Here is a 23,960-nt window from a genome sequence, read left to right as displayed (position 1 = left end):
GAGCATTGAGTATAGGAGTTGGGATGTAATGTTAAAATTGTACAAGGCATTGGTAAGGCCAAATTTGGAGTATTAGGTACAGTTCTGGTCACCAAATTATAGGAAAGATGTCAACAAAATAGAGAGAGTACAGAGAAGATTTACCAGAATGTTACCTGGATTTCAGCACCTAAATTACAGAGAAAGGTTGAACAAGTTGTGTCTTTATTCTTTGGAGCGTAGAAGATTGAAGGGTGGACTTAATAGAGGTATTTAAAATTATGAGGGGGATAGAGTTAACATGGATGGGGTTTTTCCATTGAGAGTGGGGGAGATTCAAGCAAGAGGACATGAGTTGAGAGTTAGGGGGCAAAAGTTTAGGGGTAACATGAGGGGGAACTTCTTTACTCAGAGAGTGGTAGCTGTGTGGAACGAGCTTCCAGAAGACGTGGTAGAGGCAGGTTCGATATTATGATTTAAAGTTAAATTGGATAGATATATGGACAGGAAGGGAATGGAGGGTTATGGGCTGAGTGCAGGTCGGTGGGACTAGGTGAGAGTAAGAGTTCGGCATGGACTAGATGGGCCGAGATGGCCTGTTTCCGTGCTGTAATTGTTAGATGGTTATATGGTTATATGGAAAAGATGAATTATGAAAGGAAGCTGGCGACCAATTATGAAAAGAAGATACAAAAAGTTTTTTTTAAGTATATAAAGGGTAAAAGAGAGTTGGTGGTAGATATAGGACCAATAGAAAATGGTGCTGGAGATATATGGTAATGAGAGGCACAGAGATGGCAGAGGAACTGAATGCGTATTTTGCATCAGTCTTCACAGTGGAAGACATCTGCAGTATACCGGACATTCAAGAGTGTCAGGGAAGTGAAGTATGTGCAGTGAAAATTACGACTGAGAAGGTGCTCAGGAAGGTTAATGGTCTGAGGGTGGATAAATCTCCTGGACCTGATGCAATGCACCCTTGAGTTCTGAAGGAAGTAGCTGGAGAGATTGCAGAGGCAGTAACAATGATCTTTCAAGAAACGATAGATTCTGAGAGTGTACTGGAAGACTGGAAAGTTGCAAAAAATACACTGCTATTTAAGAAGGGTGGGAGGCAGCAGAAAGGAAACTATAGACCTGTTAGCCTGACATCAATGGTTGGGAAGCTGTTGGAATCGATTTTTAGGGATGAGATTATGGAGTACCTGGAGGCACATGACAAGATAGGCTAAAGCCAGCATGGTTTCCTGAAAGGAAAATCCTGCAAGACTATCCTACTGCAATTTTTGGGGGAAATTACAAGCAGGGTAGACAAAGGAAACGTAGTAGATGTGGCATACTTATAATTTAAGAAGGCCCTTGACAAGGTGCCGCACATGAGGCTGCTTAGCAAGGTAAGATCCCATGGAATTACAGGAAGTTACTAGCATGGGTGGAGCATTGGCTGATCAGCAGAAAACAGAGAGTGGGAATAAAGGGATCCTATTCTGGCTGGCCACTGGTTACCAGTGGAGTTTCACAGGGGTAGGTGTTGGGACCGCTGCTTTTTACGATGTATGCCTGTGATTTGGACTACGGTATTAATGGGTTTGTGGCTAAATTTGTTGATGATACAAAGATAGATGGAGGAGCAGGTAGTGTTGAGGAAACAGAGAGCCTGCAGAGAGACAAAGATAGTTTAGGGGAATGGGAAAAAAAGTGGCAAATAAAATACAATGGTCATGCACTATAAACGGGCAGAGTATTATTTAGATGGGGAGAAAATTCAAAATGCAGAGAGGCAAGGGGACTTGGAAGTCCTTGTGCAGGATACCCCAAAGCTTAACCTCCAGGTTGAGTCGATGGTGAAGAAGGCGAATGCAATGTTGGCACTCATTTCTACAGGTATGGAATATAAGAGCAGGGTTGTGATATTGAGGCTCTATTATGCACCCGTGAGACCACACTTGAAGCATTGTGTGCAGTTTTGGGCTCCTTATTTGAGAAAGGTTAGACTGACATTGAAGTGGGTTTAGAGAAGATTCACGAAAATGATTCCAGGAATGAAAGGGTTACTGTATGAGGAACATCTGGCAGCTCTTGGGCTGTATTCCCTGGTGTTTAGGAGAATGGCGGGGGGGGGTTGGGGGGTGTGAGAGATTTCATAGGAACAATCTGGAAGTTAGAAGGCCTGAACAGATTAGATATGGCAAAGTTATTTCCCATGGTAGGTGAGTCCAGGACAAGAGGGCACGACTTCAGAATTGAAGGACATCCATTTAAAACAGATGTGCAGAGAAATTACTTCAGTCAGAGGCTGGTAAATCTGTGGAAGTTGTTGCCACGAGCGGCTGTGGAGGCCAAGTCACTGGGTGCATTTAAGGCAGAGATATAGGTTCTTGATTAGCCAGGGCATCAAAGGGTATGTGGAGAAGGCAGGGGACTGGGAATGACTGGGGGGAGTTGGATCAGCCCATGACTGAATGGCGGAGCAGACTTGATGGACTGAATGGCCTACTTCTGCTCCCATATCTTATGGTCTTAACTTACCAAGCACTGAAGTAAGACTCACGGGTCTATAATTTCCTGGGCTACCTCTACTCCCTTTCGTGAATATTGAACAACAGCTGCAACCCTCTAATCCTCCGGAACCTCTCCCGTCCTCATTGATGATGCAAACATCATTGTCAGAGGCTCAGTGAATTCCTCCATCTCCTCCCACGGTAGCCTGGGGTACATCGGTCCGGGTGACTTTTCCAACTTGATGCTTTCCAAAATCTCCAGCGCATCCTCTTCCTTAATATCGACATGCTCAACCTTTTCAGTCCACTGTAAATCATCCCTACAATCGCCAAGATCCTTTTCTGTAGCAAATACTGAAGCAAAGTATTCATTAAGTAGCTCTGCTGTCTCCTCCGGTTCCATACACACTTTCCCACTGTCACACTTGATTGGTCCTATTCGCTCACGTCTTACCCACTTGCTCTTCACATACTTGTAGAATGCCTTGGGATTTTCCTTAATCCTGTCTGCCAAGGCCTTCTCATGGCCCCTTCTGGCTCTCCTAATTTCATTCTTAAACTCCTTCCTGCTAGCCTTATAATTTTCTGGATCGCTATCATTGCCTTGTTTTTTGAACCTTTCATAAGCTTTTCTTTTCTCCTTGACTAGATTTTCAACTGCCTTTGTACACCATGGTTCCTGTACCATACCACCCTTTCCCTGTCTCATTGGAACATATCAATGGAGAACGGCACACAAATATCCCCTGAATATTTGCCATATTTTTGCCGAACATTTCCCTGAGAACATTTGTTCCCAATTTATGCTTCCAAGTTCCTTTTTATAGCTTCATGTTTCTCTTTACTCCAATTAAACGCTTTCCTTTTCTGCTCCTATCCCTCTCCGATGAAGGCGATAGAATTGTAATCACTTTCTCCAAAATGCTCTCCCACTGAAAGACCTGACACCTGACCAGGTCAATTCCCAATACCAGATCAAGTACAGCCTCTCCTCTTGTAAGCTTCTCTACATATTGTGTCAAGAAACCTTGCTGACCATACCTAACATATTCCACCCCACCTAAACCACTTGCTGTAGGGAGATGCTGGTCAATATTGGGGAAATTAAAATCTCCCAGCATGACAACCCTGTTATTATTGCATGTTAATTTATGTTTGCTGCGTTCGTAATGTTCTGTGCTACTGTTGCTGGCGAAGGTTGATTTCCATGTTAGTTATAACATGGGCACATGTGGCTCTAACAACAATAAACCTGAACTTGAATTTTGATCTCCTCTGGTCCCTGCAGGATCCGGAATAGAAACATAGAAACATAGAAAACCTGCAGCACAATACAGGCCCTTCGGTCCACAAAGTTGTGCTGAACATGTCCCTACCTTACAAATTACTAGGCTTACCCAATACCCTCTATTTTTCTAAACTCCATGTACCTATCCAAAATTCTCTTAAAAGACCCTATCATATCCGCCTCCACCACCGTTGCTGGCAGCCCATTCCACACACTCACCACTCTCTGTGTAAAAAACTTACCCTTGATATCTCTTCTGTACCTTCTCCCCAGCACCTTAAACATGTATCCTCTTGTGGCAACCATTTCAGCTCTGGGAAAAAGCCTCTGACTATCAAAATGATCAATGCCTCTCATCATCTTATACACCTCTATCAGGTCACCTCTCATCCTCCGTCGCTCCAAGGAGAAAAGGCAGAGTTCACACAACCTGTTTTCATAATGCATGCTGCCAATCCGGGCAACATACTTGTAGATCTCATCTTCATCCTTTCTATGGCTTCCACATCCTTCCTGTAGTGAGGCGACCAGAACTGAGCACAGTACTCCAAGTGGGGTCTGACCAGGGTCCTGTATAGTTGCAACATTACCTCTCGGCTCCTAAATTCAATTCCACGATTAATGGAGACCAATATACCGTATGCCTTCTTAACCACAGAGTCAAACTGCGCAGCTGTTTTGAGCGTCCTATGGATTCGGACCCCAAGATCCCTCTGATCCTCCACACTGCCAAGGGTCTTACCATTAATACTATATTCGGTCATCATATTTGACCTACCAAAATGAACCACTTCAGACTTATCTGGGTTGAACTCCATCTGCCACTTCTCAGCCCAGTATTTCATCCTATCAATGTCTCGCTGTAACCTCTGACAGCCCTCCACACTATCCACAGCACCTCCAACCTTTGTGTCATCAGCAAACTTACTATCCTATCCCTCCACTTCCTCATACAGGTCATTTATAAAAATCACTAAGAGCAAGGGTCCCAGAACAGATCCCTGGTTACTGACCTCCATGCAGAATATGACCCGTCTACAACTACTCTTTGCCTTCTGTGGGCAAGCCATTCTGGATCCACAAAGCAATGTCCCCTTGGATCCCATGCCTCCTTATTTTCTCAATAAGCCTTGTACGGGGTGCCTTATCAAATGCCTTGCTGAAATCCATATACGCTATATTTCCTGCTCTTCCTTCATCAATGTGTATAGTCACATTCTGAAAAAATTCAATCAGACTCGTAATGCACAACCTGCCATTGACAAAGCCATGCTGACTATTCCTAATTATATTATACCTCTCCAAATGTTCATAAATCCTGCCTCTCAGGATCTTCTCCATTGTCTTACGAACCACTGAAGGAAGACTCACTGGGTCATAGAAACATAGAAAATAGGTGCAGGAGTAGGCCATTTGGCCCTTCGAGCCTGCACCGCCATTTATTATGATCATGGCTGATCATCCAACTCAGAACCCCGCCCCAGCCTTCCCTCCATACCCCCTGACCCCCGTAGCCACAAGGGCCATATCTAACTCCCTCTTAAATATAGCCAATGAACTGGCCTCAACTGCTTCCTGTGGCAGAGAATTCCACAGATTCACCACTCTCTGTGTGAAGAAGTTTTTCCTAATCTCGGTCCTAAAAGGCTTCCCTTCTATCCTCAAACTGTGGCCCCTCGTTCTGGACTTCCCCAACATCGGGAACAATCTTCCTGCATCTAGCCTGTCCAATCTCTTTAGGATCTTATACATTTCAATCAGATCCCCCCTCAATCTTCTAAATTCCAACGAGTACAAGCCCAGTTCATCCAGTCTTTGTTAATATGAAAGTCCTGCCATCCCAGGAATCAATCTGGTGAACCTTCTTTGTACTCCCTCTATGGCAAGGATGTCTTTCCTCAGATTAGGGGACCAAAACTGCACACAATACTCCAGGTGTGGTCTCACCAAGGCCTTGTACAACTGCAGTAGTACCTCCCTGCTCCTGTACTCGAATCCTCTCGCTATAAATGCCAGCATACCATTCGCCTTTTTCACCGCCTGCTGTACCTGCATGCCCACTTTCAATGACTGGTGTATAATGACACTCAGGTCTCGTTGCACCTCCCCTTTTCCTAATCGGCCACCATTCAGATAATAATCTGTTTTCCTATTTTTGCCACCAAAGTGGATAACTTCACATTTATCCACATTAAATTGCATCTGCCATGAATCTGCCCACTCACCCAACCTATCCAAGTCACCCTGCATCCTCTTAGCATCCTCCTCACAGCTAACACTGCCACCCAGCTTCGTGTCATCCGCAAACTTGGAGATACTGCATTTAATTCCCTCATCCAAGTCATTAATATATATTGTAAACAACTGGGGTCCCAGCACTGAGCCTTGCGGTACCCCACTAGTCACCGCCTGCCATTCTGAAAAGGTCCCGTTTATTCCCACTCTTTGCTTCCTGTCTGCTAACCAACTCTCCACCCACACCAATACCTTACCCCCAATACCGTGTGCTTTAAGTTTGCACACTAATCTCCTGTGTGGGACCTTGTCAAAAGCCTTCTGAAAATCCAAATATACCACATCCACAGGTTCTCCCCTATCCACTCTACTAGTTACATCCTCAAAAAATTCTATGAGATTCATCAGACATGATTTTCCTTTCACAAATCCATGCTGACTTTGTCCGATCATTTCACCGCTTTCCAAATGTGCTGTTATCACATCCTTGATAACTGACTCCAGCAGTTTCCCTACCACCGACGTTAGGCTAACTGGTCTATAATTCCCCGGTTTCTCTCTCCCTCCTTTTTTAAAAAGTGGAGTTACATTAGCCACCCTCCAATCCTCAGGAACTAGTCCAGAATATAACTTCTTATAATTTCCTTTGCTAACTCTACTCCCTTTCTTGAATAATGGAACAACATCCGCAACCCTCCAATCCTCTGGAACCTCTCCCGTCCCCACTGATCATTGAAACATAATCACCAGAGGCTCAGCAATCTCCTCCATTGGTTCCCACAGTAGCCTGGGGTACATCTCATCTGGTTCCGTCGACTTATCCAGCTTGATGCTTTCCAAAAGCTCCAGCACATTCTCTTTCTTAATATCTACATGCTCAAGCTTTTCAACCCGCTGCAAGCCAGCACTACAATCAACAAGATCCTTTTCCATGGTGAATATTGAAGTAAAGTATTCATTAAGTATCTCTGCTGTTTCCTCCGGTTCCATACACACTTCCCCACCGTCACACTTGATAGGTCCAATTCTTTCATGTCTTATCCTCTTGCTCTTCACGTACTTGTAGAATGTCTTGGGGTTTTCCTTAATCCTGCCCGCCAAGGCCTTCTCATCGCCCCTTCTGCCTCTCCTAATTTCCTTTCTGAGCTCCTTCCTGTTTGCCTTATAATCTTCTAGATCTCTAACATTACCTAGCTCTCTGAACATTTTGTTAGCTTTTTTCTTCTTGACTAGATTTATTACAGCCTTTGTACACCACAGTTCCTGTACACTACCATAACTTCCCTGTCTCATTGGAAAGTACCTATGCAGAAATCCACACAAATTTCCCCTGAACATTTCCCACATTTCTTCCGTACTTTTCCCTGAGAACATTTGTTCCCAATTTAAGCTTCCAATTTGCTGCCTGATCGCCTCAAAATTCCCCTTACTTCAATGAACCGCTTTTCTAACTTGTTTGTTCCTATCTCTCTCCAATGCTATTGTAAAGGAGATAGAATTATGATCACTATCACTGAGAGATCTGACACCTGACCAGGTTCATTTCCCAATACCAGATCAAGTACAGCATCTCCTCTTGTAGGCTTATCTACATATTGTTTCAAGAAACCTTCCTGAGCACACCTAACAAACTCCACCCCATCTAAACCCCTTGCTCTAGGGAGATGCCAATCAATATTTGGCAAATTAAAATCTCCTATCACGACAACCCTGTTATTATTACACCTTTCCAGGATCTGTTTCCCTCTCCGCTCCTCGATATCCCTGTTGCTGTTGGGTGGCCTATAAAAAACACGCACTAAAGTTATTGACCCCTTCCTGTTCCTAATCTCCAGCCACAGAATGACGATCCTTCCATGACGTCCACCTTTTCTGCAGCCGTGACACTATCTCTGATCAACAGTGCCACGCCCCCCAACTCTTTTGCCTCCTTCCCTGTCCTTTCTGAAACATCTAAAACCCAGCACTTGAAGTAACCATTTCTGTGCCTGAGCCGTCCAAGTCTCTGTAATGGCCACAACATCATTTCTCCAAGTACTGATCCACGCTCTAAGCTCATCTGCTTTGTTCACAATACTCCTTGCATTAAAACAGACACATCTCAAACCATCAGTCTGAGTGCGTTCGTTCTCTATCAGCTGCCGATCCTCCCTCACACACTGTCTCCAAGCTTTCTCTATTTGTGAGCCAAACGCCTCATCCCCAGCTTCTTCAGTTCCGTTCCCACCCCCCAAGAATTCTAGTTTAAACTCTCCCCAGTAGCCTTAGCAAACCTCCCCCGCCAGGATATTGGTCCTCCTAGGATTCAAGTGCAACCCGTCCTTTTTCTACAGGTCACACCTGCCCCAAAAGAGGTCCCAATGATCCAGAAATCTGAATCCCTGCCCCCTGCTCCAATCCCTCAGCCATGCATTTATCCTCCACCTCATTCCATTCCTACTCTCACTGTCACATGGCACAGGCAGTAATCCCGAGATTACTACCTTTGCGGTCCTGCTTCTCAACTTCCTTCCTAACTCCCTGTAGTCTTTTTTTTCAGGACCTCTTCTCTTTTCCTATCTATGTCATTGGTACCAATATATATCATGCCCTCCGGCTGTTCTCCCTCCCACTGCAGGATATCATATACGCGATTTGAAACATCCCGGACCTTGGCACCTGGGAGGTAAACTACCATCCGAGTTGCTTTCCTGCGTCTACAGAATCGCCTGTTTGACCCCTTAACTATAAAGTGCCCTATCACTACTGCCTTCCTATTCCTTTCCTTACCCTTCTGAGCCACAGGGACGGAGTCTGAGCCAGAGGCACGGCCACTGTTGCTTCCCCCAGGTAGGCTGTCCCCCCCAACAGTACTCAAACAGGAGTACTTATTGTCAAGGGGTACAGCCACAGGGGTACTTTCTAGTACCTGACTCTTCCCCTTCCCTCTCCTGACTTTGACCCACTTGTCTGTCTCCTGTGGAATTTGTTGCCACAGGTGGTTCTGGAGGCCAGGTTACTGGGTGCTCTTCAGGCAGAGGATGATAGGTTTTGATTAGTCAAAGCATGAAAGGTTATGGGGAACAAGTTAAAAAATGGAGTTGAGCACGAACTGGATCAGCACGATGAAATAGAGGGGCATAGTGGATGGACCGAATGGCCTAATTCTGGTCCTGTGTCTTATGGTTTTAAATAGTACAAAAGTGGAGTAGTGAGGTAGTGTTCATGGGTTTACTGACTGTTCAAAGATCGGCGGAGGGGAAGAGGCTGTTTCTGAAATATTGCGCATCTTCAGGCTTCTGATGGTAGTAATAAGAGAGGGAATGTTCCAGATGTTGAGGACCTTAATAATGATGCCTCCTTCTTGAGGAATCATCCCTTGAAGATGTCCTCAATCATAGAAACATACAAACATAGAAAATAGGTACAGGAGTAGGCCATTCGGCCCTTCGAGCCTGCATCACCACTCAGTATGATCATGGCTGATCATCCAACTCAGAACCCTGTACCAGCCTTCCCTCCATACCCCCGATCCCTTTAGCCACAAGGGCCATATCTAACTCCCTCTTAAATATAGCCAATGAACTGGTCTCAACTGTTTCCTGTGGCAGAGAATTCCACAGATTCACCACTCTCTGTGTGAAGAAATTTTTCCTAATCTCGTTCCTAAAAGGCTTCCCCTTTATCCTCAAACTGTGACCCCTTGTTCTGTACTTCCCCAACATCGGGAACAATCTTCCTGCATCTAGCCTGTCCAATCCCGTTAGGATTTTATACGTTTCAATCAGATCCCCCCTCAATCTTCTAAATTCCAACGAGTATAAGCCTAGTTCATCCAGTCTTTCATCATATGAAAGTCCTGCCATCCCAGGAACCATGTGTCCACGATAGGGCTGACTTAATCTACAACCTTCGGCAGCCTCTTTAGATCCTGTGCTTTTGAGGCTCGATACCAGGCTATGATAGAACCAATCAAAGTGTCATGGTCCGGTCCGTGAAGTCCGCATTCCGGTTCACGGTGCGGTCCGTGGACTCAGGACTCCAGGTCTTCCAGCTATCCCTCGTTTGTTTGAGTTAAGCGTAGGCACCTGATTCCCATCTTGGGGCTATGGAATATAAGTAGCCTTGGGGTTGACTGTGGGCTGCTGGTTTGTCTTGTCAGTCCCCCTTGGAGAAACCTGCTGATGGAAAGCTAGTGAAACCATTCATGATCTCTAGGCCTGGTTGGAGGACCACCGCTTCATGGAGCCATGTTGCCACTCGTCGGAGTAGTCATCATGGTATGGATTCGGCCGTTTCTGTAGCCAGCCAAGGTTGCTGGCTGCCCGGAGACTCAGAACCACCCTGGATTGAGCTCCTTTCCTGTCCTTGCCTCCGTCGGGTAAGCAGACCGTTTGCTGTTACCCTGAGGTTGGGTCTGTCCCTCCCTGTCCTTGCCTCCGAGGGGGTGAAGTTCCGTGTCCTGCCCAGGAGTTCCTCCAAGAACCCAAGCCTCGAAGATCCCGCAGCCAAGCTCCAAGAACCCCAGCCTCGAAGATCCTGCAGCCAAGCTCAAGACCCAAGGCCCCAGCCTCATGAGCAAAGACTCCAAGCTCAGGCCTCTAGACCCCAGCCATGTCCTGTCCTGAAGCCATGTCATGTCCTTGCCTAGTTCTGGGGTCCGAGCCTGAAGCAAGACCCATGTTCTGGGTCCTTGTCCAGTCTCGGGCTCGGAGTCCAAGCCTTGTCTCTTTAGTCCATGGTTTCTGGTCCTGGTCCTGCTTTCCCTAGCCCAAGTCTGCGTTCTTGTCCCTGCTCCTTGCCTGTATCCTGTCATGTCCCTACTCTAGTCAAGTCCTGTTCCTTGTACTTCAGTGTCTGTGTCTCGCATTTGGGTCTGTTCCCAGCACCCCATTGTGACACAAAGTGCTCTTGTATTTAATATGAGTGCCCACAATTAAAAGAATCTCAGGGTTGTAAATGGTGATATATATGCATTTTGATAATAAATTTACTTTAAACTTTGAACTTTTGTGAAGGCCAACAGCAAAGATAAGATGGTGTGGGGGTCTGGAAGAGGTGGGCAGCAGACTCTCGATGAGACAGAATGTCTCAGAGGATCTCTGCACGCCCAATACTCTGATGCAATCAGGAAGAGAGGACACGTGCTGGACTACTTCATTAAGACTTTGAAGGGATTTGTTACATCATAAAAGACTCTAGCAAATTTCTAACAGATACAAAAAGAATAAACGAAATAATAATAATAATAGCAAGGAATAACAAACATAAAACACACACAACAGTCAGATGAAACTTCTAAGGATATATTTTCATCAACAAGAACTCCATACAAGCATATGTAATTCTGATATGAAGTACACACTAGTATACGAAATGAAAGCACAGCCCAGAAAAACATGAAGAAATTATCACTGTTGAAGAAAAAGTTAACCAATGGAAGAGCATAAACCTCCATAGAAGACATCCCTATGACCTAAGCAGACTAAACATTGACAAGAAAGTGTCAAACGAACGCCTGGCTCAGAGTTAGAAACCTCTTCCCAGATACAGAAGGGTTCCTTGTGGCGTTACAGAACCAGGTAGTTAGCACAAAAAATATCAAATATACATAATAAAAGACCAACAAATTCAAAACAATAAATGCAGAAAATAGTAACAGAAACCAGAAACAATCCAACACCCTGAAGGATCCTGTAGCAGTTTAACTCAACCTGCTTACTTACAAGCACAATCAAGTGGCGACCATCATCCACCAAAATCTTGTTTTAAAATACAAGCTCATAATAGAAACAATACTTTGCTATGAATACAAGTCTGATCCGGTTTCAGAGTCAGAGCCTTACAAATTATATTATGACTGATCCGTTATTACAGGTAGGAAAATCCATAGTAACCATGGGATTCATTGCAGGATAAACAAGCAATAACAATTTACTTAATACATACTGTATCGCCATTCCAAACACACACAACATACAGAAATCAATAAGTGAAAAACACTAGTAATATGTTGAATTAAAATAGGAAATTGAAAGACTATTGAACATGAGCAGGGTATTCATTGTCGCAATAGTTATATCTACAACGGATATCATCTCTAAGACACTATATAATAGCATTAAACAATTAGTCCTACACAACAATACTTATGTAAATTTCCAGAAAGCCACAATTACAAACACCTCTAGAATCGTCTGAAAGTTCCTAGCAATTGGGAAATGAGTGTTCTTGGCTCTGCATGCCGATACTTCGGATTTTATCAGCTTCAGCTGAGAAAAATAAAAATACAACAATAATAATAATTAACAATTAATGTAGAGAATATGAGAGGAGGTGTTTTTGAACGAGAGTCGATAGGTTGTGGGAATAGCTCAGCGATGGGTCGAGTGAAGTAAAATGAAATTATCCCCTCGGGTGCCCCGGGGTGAGGGGAGACTGAGCATCCACCCTCTCCGTACTTCCCCCTTCCAATCGACCGGTTTCTCTTTCCTCACTCTGGGCGAGTAACGGTCGCAAAAGTCTGCACTTCCCCTCTCCTTCTTTGTGTCTTTTACTCAATGTTTCAGTAGCCCAAAGCTGACAAAATAGCATTATCTTTCAGCCAATGGAAAGCTTGTTCTAGCCGCCATTTGACCAGCGGGGCACTGAACCGTCCCTGGGCTGACTCGATATAAACTGTGATCAAAGGAGAATTCTTCAGCTCCGGTGGAGATTTACGGGGGGGCTCTGCTCTCCAGAAATCCAATCTGAGCAATACCATTATCCAGGTAATTAAAGGGTGAATATTTTTACAGAGTCGTTCACAACTGCAGGTGGACGCTCAGCTGTAAGGACCCAGTGTATGAGTGGAGTGACTGGGGAACTGGGGGGGGGGGGGGGCTGATTTTGCACAGAGAGAGAGAGAGAGAGAGGGAATTCTCCAGAGGAGAAATACTCGGTGACCAGGACACACAGACAGCAGCCCAGCCTCAGAATAGAGGGACATCCCTTTAGATCAGAGATTTGGAGGAATTTCTTTAGCCAGATGGTGGTGAATCTGTGGAATTCATTGCCAAACACGGCTAAAGAGGCCAAATCATTGGTTATATTTAAAACAGAGGTTGATAAGTTCTTGATCAGCAAAGATTCTGGGGAGAAGCCGGGAGAATGGGGTTGCAAAGGATAATAAACCAGCCATGATGGAATGACGGAGCAGACTTGTTCGTCCGAATGATTTAATTCTGTCCCTATGGTATGTCTTGCGGTCCTGTGGTCCCACAAAGGAACCAGCCGGCAGATTATGAGGATCATTCACATTCTAAGCGGTAACGGGCTCCTGGGACCTGTGTATGAAGCTTGGAGCAGGATGCGCACATTCTGCCCCTAGTTCGCTACTTAATTCTACAAATTTGGGGCCGACTTAATTTCAGCATCGGCACCCTTTTACCACCTATATTGGAGACAGGTGCAGTGACAACTGGACAGGTGCGTGGAGTGGGAAGGTTTAGAGAGATCCAAGTCAAAGTTGGGAAATGGGACTAACTTGGAATATTGAGCACCGTTCTGATCACCCACCTATAGGAAAGTCATTGTCAAACTGGAGAAGGTGCACATGGATGCTACCTGGACTATAGGGTCCCATGTGTAGGGAGAGGCTGGGCTCATTGGATCTGTATTCCGTTGAGCACAGGAAAATGAGGGGTGACCTCACAGAACGTTATAAAACCATAATGCGTATCGATAAGCTGGGCAGTCACATTCTTTTCCACAGGGCCTTGGAGTTCAAAACCAGACAGCACGAATGCAAGGTAAGAAGGGAGAGATTTAAAGAAGACCTGAGAGGTAACTTCTTTCCATAGAGGGTAGCGATTATAGGAATGAACTGTCAGAGGACGAGGTCGAGGCTGGTCCAAATGCAACACTTAAGAGACATTTGGACAGGTACATTTGGGAGGGGCTTAGAGGGTTATGGATGGACAGGAGTATCGGGAATAACAGGCAGGACGTTGCGGCATGGGCCAATTGGTCTGAAGGCCTGTTCCGTTTGGTATTATTTCATGCCTCTACCTCAAGTAGATAACTTGGTCAGCATGGGTAAGCTGGGCCGAAGGGTCTGTTCCAATACTGTACAACTATGACTGTCCTTTCTGTCAATCACAAGCTATCTCTGGATTCCTATAGGATGAAGTCCTGTTTCCTGCTGCTGTTCGGTACTCTCTGTGCGGTAATTCTCTGCACTAAATCACAAGGTAAGATCTTCCGCTGTCTGGATTAGAGTTGATGAACTAACAGGAAAGGCTGGACAAACTTGGCTTCTTCTCCCTCGAGTCTCGGAATCCGAATGGAGATATGATAGAGGTTTGCAAAAGTATGAGAGTCGAGTCATAGATAGGGTAGACTGCCCGAATCTTTTCAGCAGGGTAGAAATCTTTTCTGCAGAGGGCTCGCTTTTTAGTTAGGGAAAAGGGGGAAAGATTAAATACATTTTTTTTTACAAAAAAGAGTGTAAGTGCCTTGAATGGGTAACTTGGCGTAGTAGTGGAAGCAGGCACGTCATCGCAGGCCGAAGTGTCTGTTCCTGCTCTATACTGCCGTAAGTTCTGTGATTTATTAGAGGGAACTATTCGTAACATCTCAAGATTTGGAGATGGCACGATGCAATGGGGAGTTCGGACATTAAGAGCTGTGAGATGCAGAGAGCTTTTACTCTGTGTCTCAGGCTGGGATTACGTGTCCAGACGTTCAGACATTGTGACCTGCAACCGATGGCCTGTCTATGTCATATTTAATGTGAGACTTGTGTCGCAGAAAGTGTAATCGCTGGAGTTCGGGCGACCCAGTCGACCACCTGCGCGCACTTCGCAGACGCGAGCAACGCCATCGATGGAAACAAGGACAGTCGGTTTCGTCACTCCTCCTGCAGCCGTACCAGACGGCAATCCCGCCCGTGGTGGAGGGTCGATCTGGCAAATCATTACCGCATTTACGTGGTCAGCATCACCAGCGCCAGGTCGCGGAGATACGGTAGGCTCAACGGGGCCGAGATCCGGATCGGGGACTCGCTGCAGTACAAAGGCAACCGGAACACCCTGTGAGTGAGAGAGGAGCTGTCCCTCCATAGGCCAGCCCTTCCTACATCCATAGCCGACTTGCACCTCCCGCCCATCACAACAGATTATATGTTTTCCCCCAGCGCGAAGGAAGCCTGGAGTAAAATCATACAATATTGGAGCAGAATGAGGCCGTTCGGCTGTTGACTCTGTCCAGCATTCCATCATGGCTGTTTTATTTCCCTCTGAACTCCATTCCCCTACCTTCTCCCCGTAACCTTTGACACCCTGACTAATCAAGAACCTATCAGCCTACCTCAAATATACCCAGTGACCTGGCCTCGACGGCCATCTGTGGCAATGAATTTCAGAGATTGATTACACTCTGGCTAAAGAAATTCCTTCTCATCTCTGTTCTAAATGGACGTCCCTCGGTTCTGAGGCTGTGCCCTCTAGTTTTTGACTCCCCGAGTATAGGAAACATCCTCTCCACATCGACTTTATTTGGCCTTTCAATATTAGTAACCTTATACTGGTATATGCACTCATGAAGGGTGTAGATAACCCAAATAGTCACGGTGTTTCGCACAGTATAGGATGGTGGGAAACCATAGGGCAAGTTTTTGAGGTGAGAGGGCAATTTTTAAGGATATCCAGGCATAACCTTTTCACACAGAAGGAAAATGGACGGAACTGCTGGAGAAAATGATGGGATTGTACAACAGACCCCCGCATAGCCACCGGGACATTGAGGAACAAATATATAATCAGATTAAAGAAATGTTAAAAAAAAAGGTTCTTGTCCTGGGGGATTTCAACTTCCCTAATACATACTGGGACCGTCTTAGTGAAAGAGGGTTAGATGGAGCTGAATTTGTTAAGTGTATCCAGGAAGGTTTCTTAAATCAATATGTGGACGGTCCAATGAGAGAAGGTGGTGTTGGTTAATGAGCCTGGCCAAGTGACTAACTTTTCATTGGTTGGAGGGGGAATGTGAGTGGGGTAATTAATGAGGACTTTGCTTCAGCATTTTCAATGAAAAGGATGTGGAGGACCAGGAGATCAGTGCTGGGTGTATAAATATGTTAGGGCGTTTAGAGTCAAGGAGGAGGAAGTGTTGGGCCTCCTAATAACTATGAAGGTGGATAAGTCCTTGGGGCCTGACGGGATTTACCCCAGGTTATTGAAGGAGGCAAGAGACGAGATTGCTGGGCCTTTGATCAGTATCTTTGTGTCCGCTTTAGCCATCGGAGAGGTCCCGAAGGACTGGTGAGTGGCTAATGTTGTTCCACTATTTAAGAAGGGAACACAGGGAAATCCTGTGAATTGCAGTCTGACGAGTCTCACGTCAGTTGTAGGGAAACTGCTGGAGAAAATTCTTAGGGATAGGCTATGTGAGCATTTGGAAACCCATGGTCTAATTAGGGAGAGTCAGCTTGAGTTTGTTTGTGGCAATTTGGTTGAGTTTTTTGTCAAGGTGACGAGGCAGATTGATGAGGGTAGGCAGTGGATGTCGTCTACGTGGATTTTAGCAAGACGTTTGACGAAGTCCCTCATGGGAGGCAAACCAGAACAGTAAGATACATGGTGTCAGTGGAGAATTGGATGTTTGCATTCAGAACTGGCTTATGCATAGAAGACAGAGGGGAGTGGTTGAAGGGACTTAATCGAGCTGAAAGTCCGTGGAGTTCCTCAGGGATCTGTGCTGGGACCTCTGCTGTTTGTGATGTATATAAATGACCTGGATGAATTTGTAGTTGGGTTGGATAGTATATTTGCAGATGATACGATGATTGGTGGACTTGTAGATAATGTAGAAGACTGGCAAAGAATACAGCACAATATAGATTAACTTCAGATATGGCTGAGAATTGGCAAATGGAGTTTAAATGAGAGGTGTTGCAGGCCAGTAGGGCAAGTGCAAGGATACGGTACACTGTTAAGGGCAAAATCAATGTTGCTGAGTAGAAAGATCTTGGAATCTCATTGAAAGTGGCTACTCAGGTCCATAAAGTGATTTAGAAGGCTTATGGAATGCTTGGTTTAATTAGTCGAATCATTGAATGCAATGGTCAGGAGGTTATTTTGCAACTTTATAAAGTTCTGGTTCGATCACATCTGCAGTAGTGCGCAAAGTTCTGGTTGCCCCACTACGGGAAGGATGTTGAGGTTTTGGAGAGTGTGCAGAAGAGGTTTACCGGGATAGAACATAGAACATAGAAAACCTACAGCTCAATACAGGCCCTTTGGCCCACAAAGCTATGCCGAACATGTCCTTACCTTAGAAATTACCTAGGCTTACCCATAGCCCTCTATTTTTCCAAGCTCCATGTACCTATCTAGGAGTGTCTTAAAAGACCCTATCGTACCTACCTCCACCACCGACGCAGGCAGCCAGGATGTTGCCTGGTTTAGAGGGGAAATGCTATCTCGGGAGGCTGGAACTTGGTTTCTTTTCTCTGGAGCATGGGAGGCCACGTGGAGATCTGACAGAAATTTACAGGATTGTGAGAGACATAGATCGAGTGGACAGAAAGTATTTGTTTCCGAGGGTTGAAATGTCTAATACCAGAGAGCGTGCATTGAAGGAGAGAGAGTGTAGGTTCAAAGGGAATATGATGGGTAAGTTTTTTTTTACTCAGAGCTTGGAATGCACTGTCTGGTATAGTGCTAGAGGCAAATACATCAGACGCTTTGAAGAGACCTTTGGATAGGCACCTGAATGTAAGGAAGATGGAGGAATATGGGCATAGTGTAAGTAGGAGGGATTAGTGTTTGCTGTGTTTGATTTGCTTTTTAGCAGGTTCAGCATAACATTGTAGGCCGAATGGCCCGTTTCTCTGCTGTACTCTTCTACGTTCTATGTTCTATGAAGTGATAGAGGTTAATGCATGTGCTGCATTTAAAAGATTTTCAGTGAGGTACACAGGCAAGATTAGCGCGAAATGGGCCAAATGGAGACAAATAAGACTAGCTCCCGTGGGCAAAATTACCGGCATGGAGGAGTTGGGCCGGAGGGCCGGTTTCTGTGCTGTGTGCTGGCAACAGACTCTCCCCATATGCAGTTGTATCCTCCATGGAGAACGGAGAAGGCTGGGGTGGGGAGTTTGAGCAGAACAGGGAGACGGACAGTCCAGTTGCTCAATTAAGGACTGAGCTGTGTAACTTATTGTTGGAGTTTGAAGTCTGCTGTGATTCAAGTCCTCTTTTATCCTCTACCCTGGCAGTGTGACGGATTCATCTAATGTCAATCTCTCCCTCCCCCTCCCTCTCTCTCTCCCTCTATCACATACTCTCTCTCCTTTCTCTCTCTTCCCCTCTGTCCGTCCCTCTCTTTCCCTTTCCCACTTTCTCCCTCTCCATCTTCCCCATCCCCCGTCTCTCAGATGTGCAAGGATTAACTCCATGCCCTCCGGACAGACTGTTAAATTTTACTGCAAACCCACTGGTGTTCACGGTCGGTACATAAACATCTTCCTGCCGAGGTGTCGGAGCTCCCTCACTCTGTGTGAGGTGGAGGCATTCGGGGTGCACGAACCCCATTGATCCAGCTCATGATGTGAGTACAGATCATTCACCCTCATTCCCATTGTAGTAATCACTTCACTGTCCCTCACACCATTCCCCTCCTCTCGCCCCCCCCATACTTCCTGCCAGCTCTCTTCCTGTCCGTCCTCTCTCCACTCCAGTATTGAACCGAAGTCTCTGTAGCTGGGAGGCAGCAGTTCTGTCCGCTGAGTCACAAAATGCTTCTTAATTGCGGAGACCTGCTGCGTTTGAGGTAGTCGGCCACCTTTCATAACCACCTTCCCACAGTCAGTATCACAAACCCCACTCCTTTCCCCTCTTCCCCAGCCAACTCGCGTTCCTTGTATCCTATGTATCCCGAGCCAGTGGTCCTAGTTCTGAACGTGTTGAGGACACCGTGGGAACTGCGGAGAACCTGGTTCCATCGCAGTAACCAGAGGAATGAGGGTTGGGGTGGTGGGGATGACCGTAAGAACATAAGACATAGGAACATAAGACATTAGGCCATTCAGTCCATTGAGTTCACTCCGACATTTCATCATTGCTGATATCGGATCCCATTTAACCTCATACACCTGCCCCTTCAGCATATCGCCTGATGCCCTGACCAATTAGAAATCTATCAACTTCCGCCGACCTGACCTCCAGCGCAGTCTGTGGCAGAGCATTCCACAGATTCACTACTCTCTGGGTAAAAAAATTCCTCCTTAATTCTGTTCTAAAATGTGACCCCTCAATTTTGAGGCTGTACCATCTAGTTCTGGATACCCCATGAGAGGAAACATTTTTAGATTAGATTAGATTCAACTTTATTGTCATTGTGCTGAGTACAGATACAAAACCAATGAAATGCAGTTAGTATCTGACCAGAAGAGCAAAAGGATAGTGTTATTTACAAAATAACTGCGAATAAAAAGTAAGTGCTACTGCACACAAATATAAAAGTACTGAGACAGTACAATATGGGTGCAATACTGCTTAGCGCTGTGATGTGAGGTTCAGCAGTGTAACAGCCTCAGGGAAGAAGCTCTTCCTGTGCCTGCTGGTGCAGGAGCGGAGGCTCCTGTAGCACCTACCGGATGGGAGGAGAGTAAAAAGTCCATGGTTAGGGTGAGATGCATCACTGATAATGCTTTTCGCCCCGCCCAGGCAGTGTTTATGGTAGATTTTCTCAATGGTGGGCAATTGAGCGCCGATAATCCGCTGGCCAGTTTTCAACACCCGCTGGAGTGCTTTGCGGTCCTATATGGGACAATTGCCATACCACACTGAGATGCAGTTGGTGAGTATGCTCTCAATGGTACAGCGGTAGAAGTCTGTCAGTATCCTGGGACAGAGGTGAGCGTTCTTGATGCTCCGCAGGAAATAAAGGCGCTTTTGCGCCATTTTGATCAGGATGGAGGAGTTCAGGGACCAAGTGAGATAATCGGAAATGTGGACACCAAGGAAATCTGAAGCTTGATACAAGCGCCACTACAGCTCAGTTGATGTAGATGGGGACATGAGTTTGGCTCCTAGCATGCCTGAAGTCCACAATAATCTTCTTGCTTTTCTGGGTGCTAAGGGCCAGGTTGTTATCGGCACATTACATGGCCAGGTGCTGGACCTCGACCCTGTAGGCCGTCTCATCAACTCGTCTGATCAGGCCAACCACCGTGGTGTTGTCTGCGAACTTGATTATGGAGAAAAGACCATGTGCAGGAACACAGTCATAGGTGAAAAGCGAGTACAGAAGAGGGCTCAGCACACAGCCTTGAGGCACGCCGGTGTTCAGAGTGAGATGGAGGAGAAGAGGTTAACTTAACAGGTTGGGGTCTGTTAGTCAGAAAGTCCGAGGTCCAATTGCTGAGGGAAACATCCTCTTCATATTCACCTTATCTAGCCCTTTCAACATTTGGTAGGTTTCAATGAGATCCCTACGCATTCTTCTAAATTCCAGTGAATACAGGCCCAAAGCTGCCAAGTGCACCGCTTATGTTAACCCCTTCATTCCAGGAATCACTCATGAACCTCCTCTGGACTCTCTCCAATACCCTTTCTGACATGTGGGGCTCAAAACTGTTGACAATACTCCCAAGTGCAGCCTGACCAGTGTCTTATAAAGCTTCAGCATTATCTCCTTGTTTTTGTATTCTACTCCCCTTGCAACAATTGCCAACATTGCATTTGCCTTCTTTAGCACAGACTGAACCTGGGAGTCTTGCACGAGGACTCCAAAGTCCCCTTGCACACCGGTTCAAAATTAAATCTCAATTTAGAAAACAGTCTGCACTATTGTTCCTTTTACCAAAATGCATGATCATACATTTCCCAACACTGTATTCTATCTGCCAATTTTCTGCCCATTCTTCCAAGTCCTGCTGCACTCATAATGCTTCCATAGCAGTATCTGTCCCCTCCACCTTTCATCGTATCACCCTCAAACTTTGCCACAAAGCCATCATTACCATTATCAAATTAATGACAAACAATGTGAAAAGCAGCAATCCCAATACTGACCCCTGAGGAACACCACTAGTCACTGGTAGCCAACCAAAAAAGGTCCCTTTTATTCTCGTTCACTGCCTCCTGCCTGTCAGCCATTCCGCTATCTTTCCTGTAACACCATAGGATTTTACCTTGTTAAGCAGCCTCATGTGAGGCACCTTATCAAATGCCTTCTGAAAATCTAAGTAAATGACATTCACTGCCTCTCCTTTGTCCATCCTGGTTGTTCCTTCCTCAAAAAGTTCTAACAGGGTTGACAGGCAAGATTTCCCTTCACAAAAACCATGTTGACTTTGACTTATTTTATCATTAGTCACCAAATACTCCGAAACTTCTTCCTTAAAAATAGACTCCAATGCTTTTCCAACTTCTTGAGGTTAGGCTAACTGGCCTATAATTTCCTTTCTTTTGCCTTTCTCCATTCTTAAAGCATGGAATGAGATTTCGTTCATCCGGGACCACACCAGAATCAAGTGATTCTTGAAAGATCATGACCAATGCATCCGTTATCTCTTCAGCAACATCATTCAGGAGTCTGGGCCGTAGTCCATTTGGCACAGATGATTTGTCCACCTTAAGAATGCTTAGTTTGACCGGCACTTTTTCTTTTGTAATAGCAATGGCACTCACTCCTACTCCTTGACACTGACTGACTTCTGGCATACAGCTTGTGTTTTCCACAGTAAAGATTGAAACAAAGTACTTGTTAAGTTCATCTACCATTTTTTTGTCCCCCATTATTACCTCACCAGCATCATTTTCCAGTGGTCTAATAACATAGAAACATAGAAAATAGGTGCAGGAGTAGGCCATTCGGCCCTTCGAGCCTGCACCGCCATTTATTATGATCATGGCTGATCATCCAACTCAGAACCCCGCCCCAGCCTTCCCTCCATACCCCCTGATCCCCGTAGCCACAAGGGCCATATCTAACTCCCTCTTAAATATAGCCAATGAACTGGCCTCAACTGTTTCCTGTGGCAGAGAATTCCACAGATTCACCACTCTGTGTGAAGAAGTTTTTCCTAATCTCGGTCCTAAAAGGCTTCCCCTTTATCCTCAAACTGTGACCCCTCGTTCTGGACTTCCCCAACATCGGGAACAATCTTCCTGCATCTAGCCTGTCCAATCCCTTTAGGATTTTATACGTTTCAATCAGAAACGCATAAAAACAACTCTCACCTCCCTTTTATTCTTTATATAACTGAAAAATTTTAGTATCCTGTAAATGATTCTATAATGTTTTTTTGCACCCTTGCAGTCTCTTAACTCCACCCACAGAAAATCAATATTCTCTGAACCTATGTCACCTCTTTCTAAAGATGTAATTCCATCTCTTGCCGATAGAGCCATATCACCACCGGCCATGTCTTCCTGCCTGTCCTTTTGATACAAAGTATGTCCTTTGATGTTAAGCTCCCAGCTATAGTCTTCTTTCAGCCACGACTCAGTGATGCCCACAATGTCATCCCAACCAATCTGTAATGATATACACATTATTCCGAATGCTACGGGCATTTAAAAATAGCACCTTCAGTCCTGCGTTCTTCACCTCTTTAACTCTTTTCTCTGTTTAGAATTGTAACCAATCATTGGTTTGTACTTCCTCGCAAGGACGATGCTCTATAACCAAGTACCCATTGCGCTGCACCTAATGTAGCAGGAACGTCTGACATTAACTGTGCTTCTCATTCTAGAATGATCCTGCGCTTCCGGCTTGTGCGACCGACCCAGGCGGATCCCGCTCCGTGTCCTGGGACATGCCGGTCCAACCCCGCTTCGAGCAGCAGTTTTCACGTTTGCCTACCGGGGATTCGGTAGCCCAGCCTAGAGTGAATGTGAGCGGTTGTTGGCGTGGGGCTGGAGAGACCAGAAAAAACACGACATCTGGGAACGGGAAGAGAGCGGGTACGGGTACACTCAACGCCTGAGCAGTGCGGGATAGAAGGAGTCTTGTCTGCCACTGTGCTGCTTGTCCTGCAATGTTTCGTTGGGAAAGCCGTTGGACTGTCAAACCTCCCGTCCGTCCAGGCCGGGATCACTCCGAGATCTTCGCTGCCTTTGTGTCCGACCGATGTCTGGTGTTCGGGTCACCTCCTGCAGCCTGCGCCGGTCCTCCTTCATTCTGAGCATGTGTGTAATCCCCTTGTCTAAATAAAACAGCGAAACTGTTCTGCAAACCCTGTCTTGAGCTCGTCTCTCCTTGTGCACCAATCATGGAATGTTAACCAACCAGTGCGGTGGGTGGTGGGTGACAGGGATGGCGGAGGCCTCTGTTGTAGGGAGGTTGTTCAGTAATTGGGCGGTAATACCCTAGATGTTTTGGGCATGGACACTATAAACGGGCAGAGTATTATTTAGATGGGGAGAAAATTCAAAATGCAGAGAGGTAAGGGGACTGGGGAGTCCTTGTGCAGGATACCCTAAAGGTTAACCTCCAGGTTGAGTTGGTGGTGAAGAAGGCGAATGCAATGTTGGCACTCATTTCTACAGGTATGGAATATAAGAGCAGGGATGTGATATTGAGGCTCTATTATGCACCCGTGGGACCACACTTGAAGCATTGTGTGCAGTTTTGGGCTCCTTATTTGAGAAAGGTTAGACTGACATTGAAGCGGGTTTAGAGAAGATTCACAAAAATGATTCCAGGAATAAAAGGGTTACTGTATGAGGAATGTCTGGCAGCTCTTGGGCTGTATTCCCTGGTGTTTAGGAGAATGGGGGGTGGGGAGGGTTTTCATAGAAATAATCCGGAAGTTAGAAGGCCTGAACAGATTAGATATGGCAAAGTTATTTCCCATGGTAGGTGAGTCCAGGACAAGAGGGCACGACTTCAGAATTGAAGGACGTCCATTTAAAGCAGAGATGCAGAGAAATTACTTCAGTCAGAGGCTGGTAAATCTGTGGAAGTTGTTGCCATGAGCGGCTGTG

General features: G+C 45.7%; 1 protein-coding gene across 3 annotated transcripts; it reads left to right on the top strand.

Annotated features, from left to right (window-relative positions):
- The first annotated feature begins 12,478 nt into the window (after positions 1-12,478).
- LOC140195643 (fucolectin-like) lies at positions 12,479-23,209 on the top strand. Of its 3 annotated transcripts, XM_072254328.1 has the most exons (6): positions 12,482-12,752; positions 13,736-13,772; positions 14,146-14,213; positions 14,773-15,055; positions 18,401-18,573; positions 22,727-22,815. In XM_072254328.1, exons 3-5 carry the CDS (start codon positions 14,147-14,149, stop codon positions 18,558-18,560), a joined length of 510 nt encoding a protein of 169 aa, XP_072110429.1. In that variant the 5' UTR covers positions 12,482-12,752; positions 13,736-13,772; position 14,146; the 3' UTR covers positions 18,561-18,573; positions 22,727-22,815. The 3 variants fall into 3 exon arrangements, with proteins under 3 accessions (XP_072110430.1, XP_072110429.1, XP_072110428.1); XM_072254327.1 differs by lacking the exon at positions 13,736-13,772; XM_072254329.1 differs by lacking the exons at positions 13,736-13,772; positions 18,401-18,573 and having other exon boundaries at positions 12,479-12,752; positions 22,727-23,209.
- The last annotated feature ends 751 nt before the right edge of the window (positions 23,210-23,960 follow it).

The sequence above is a fragment of the Mobula birostris genome, chromosome 3 (assembly GCF_030028105.1).
Source record: "Mobula birostris isolate sMobBir1 chromosome 3, sMobBir1.hap1, whole genome shotgun sequence".
NCBI lineage: Eukaryota > Metazoa > Chordata > Chondrichthyes > Myliobatiformes > Myliobatidae > Mobula > Mobula birostris.
The sequence above is the reverse complement of the archived record's forward strand: the minus strand, read 5'-3'. Positions and strand labels throughout refer to the sequence as shown.

What these genes read in the sequence shown, in the direction of transcription:
- LOC140195643 (XM_072254327.1), top strand. Translation starts at nt 14,147, where the DNA reads ATGAAGTCCTGTTTCCTGCTGCTGTTCGGTACTCTCTGTGCGGTAATT. An exon ending in TCTCTGCACTAAATCACAAG is followed by an intron (nt 14,214 to 14,772) that starts GTAAGATCTTCC and finishes CTTGTGTCGCAG; the next exon opens with AAAGTGTAATCGCTGGAGTT. An exon ending in AAAGGCAACCGGAACACCCT is followed by an intron (nt 15,056 to 18,400) that starts GTGAGTGAGAGA and finishes CCCGTCTCTCAG; the next exon opens with ATGTGCAAGGATTAACTCCA.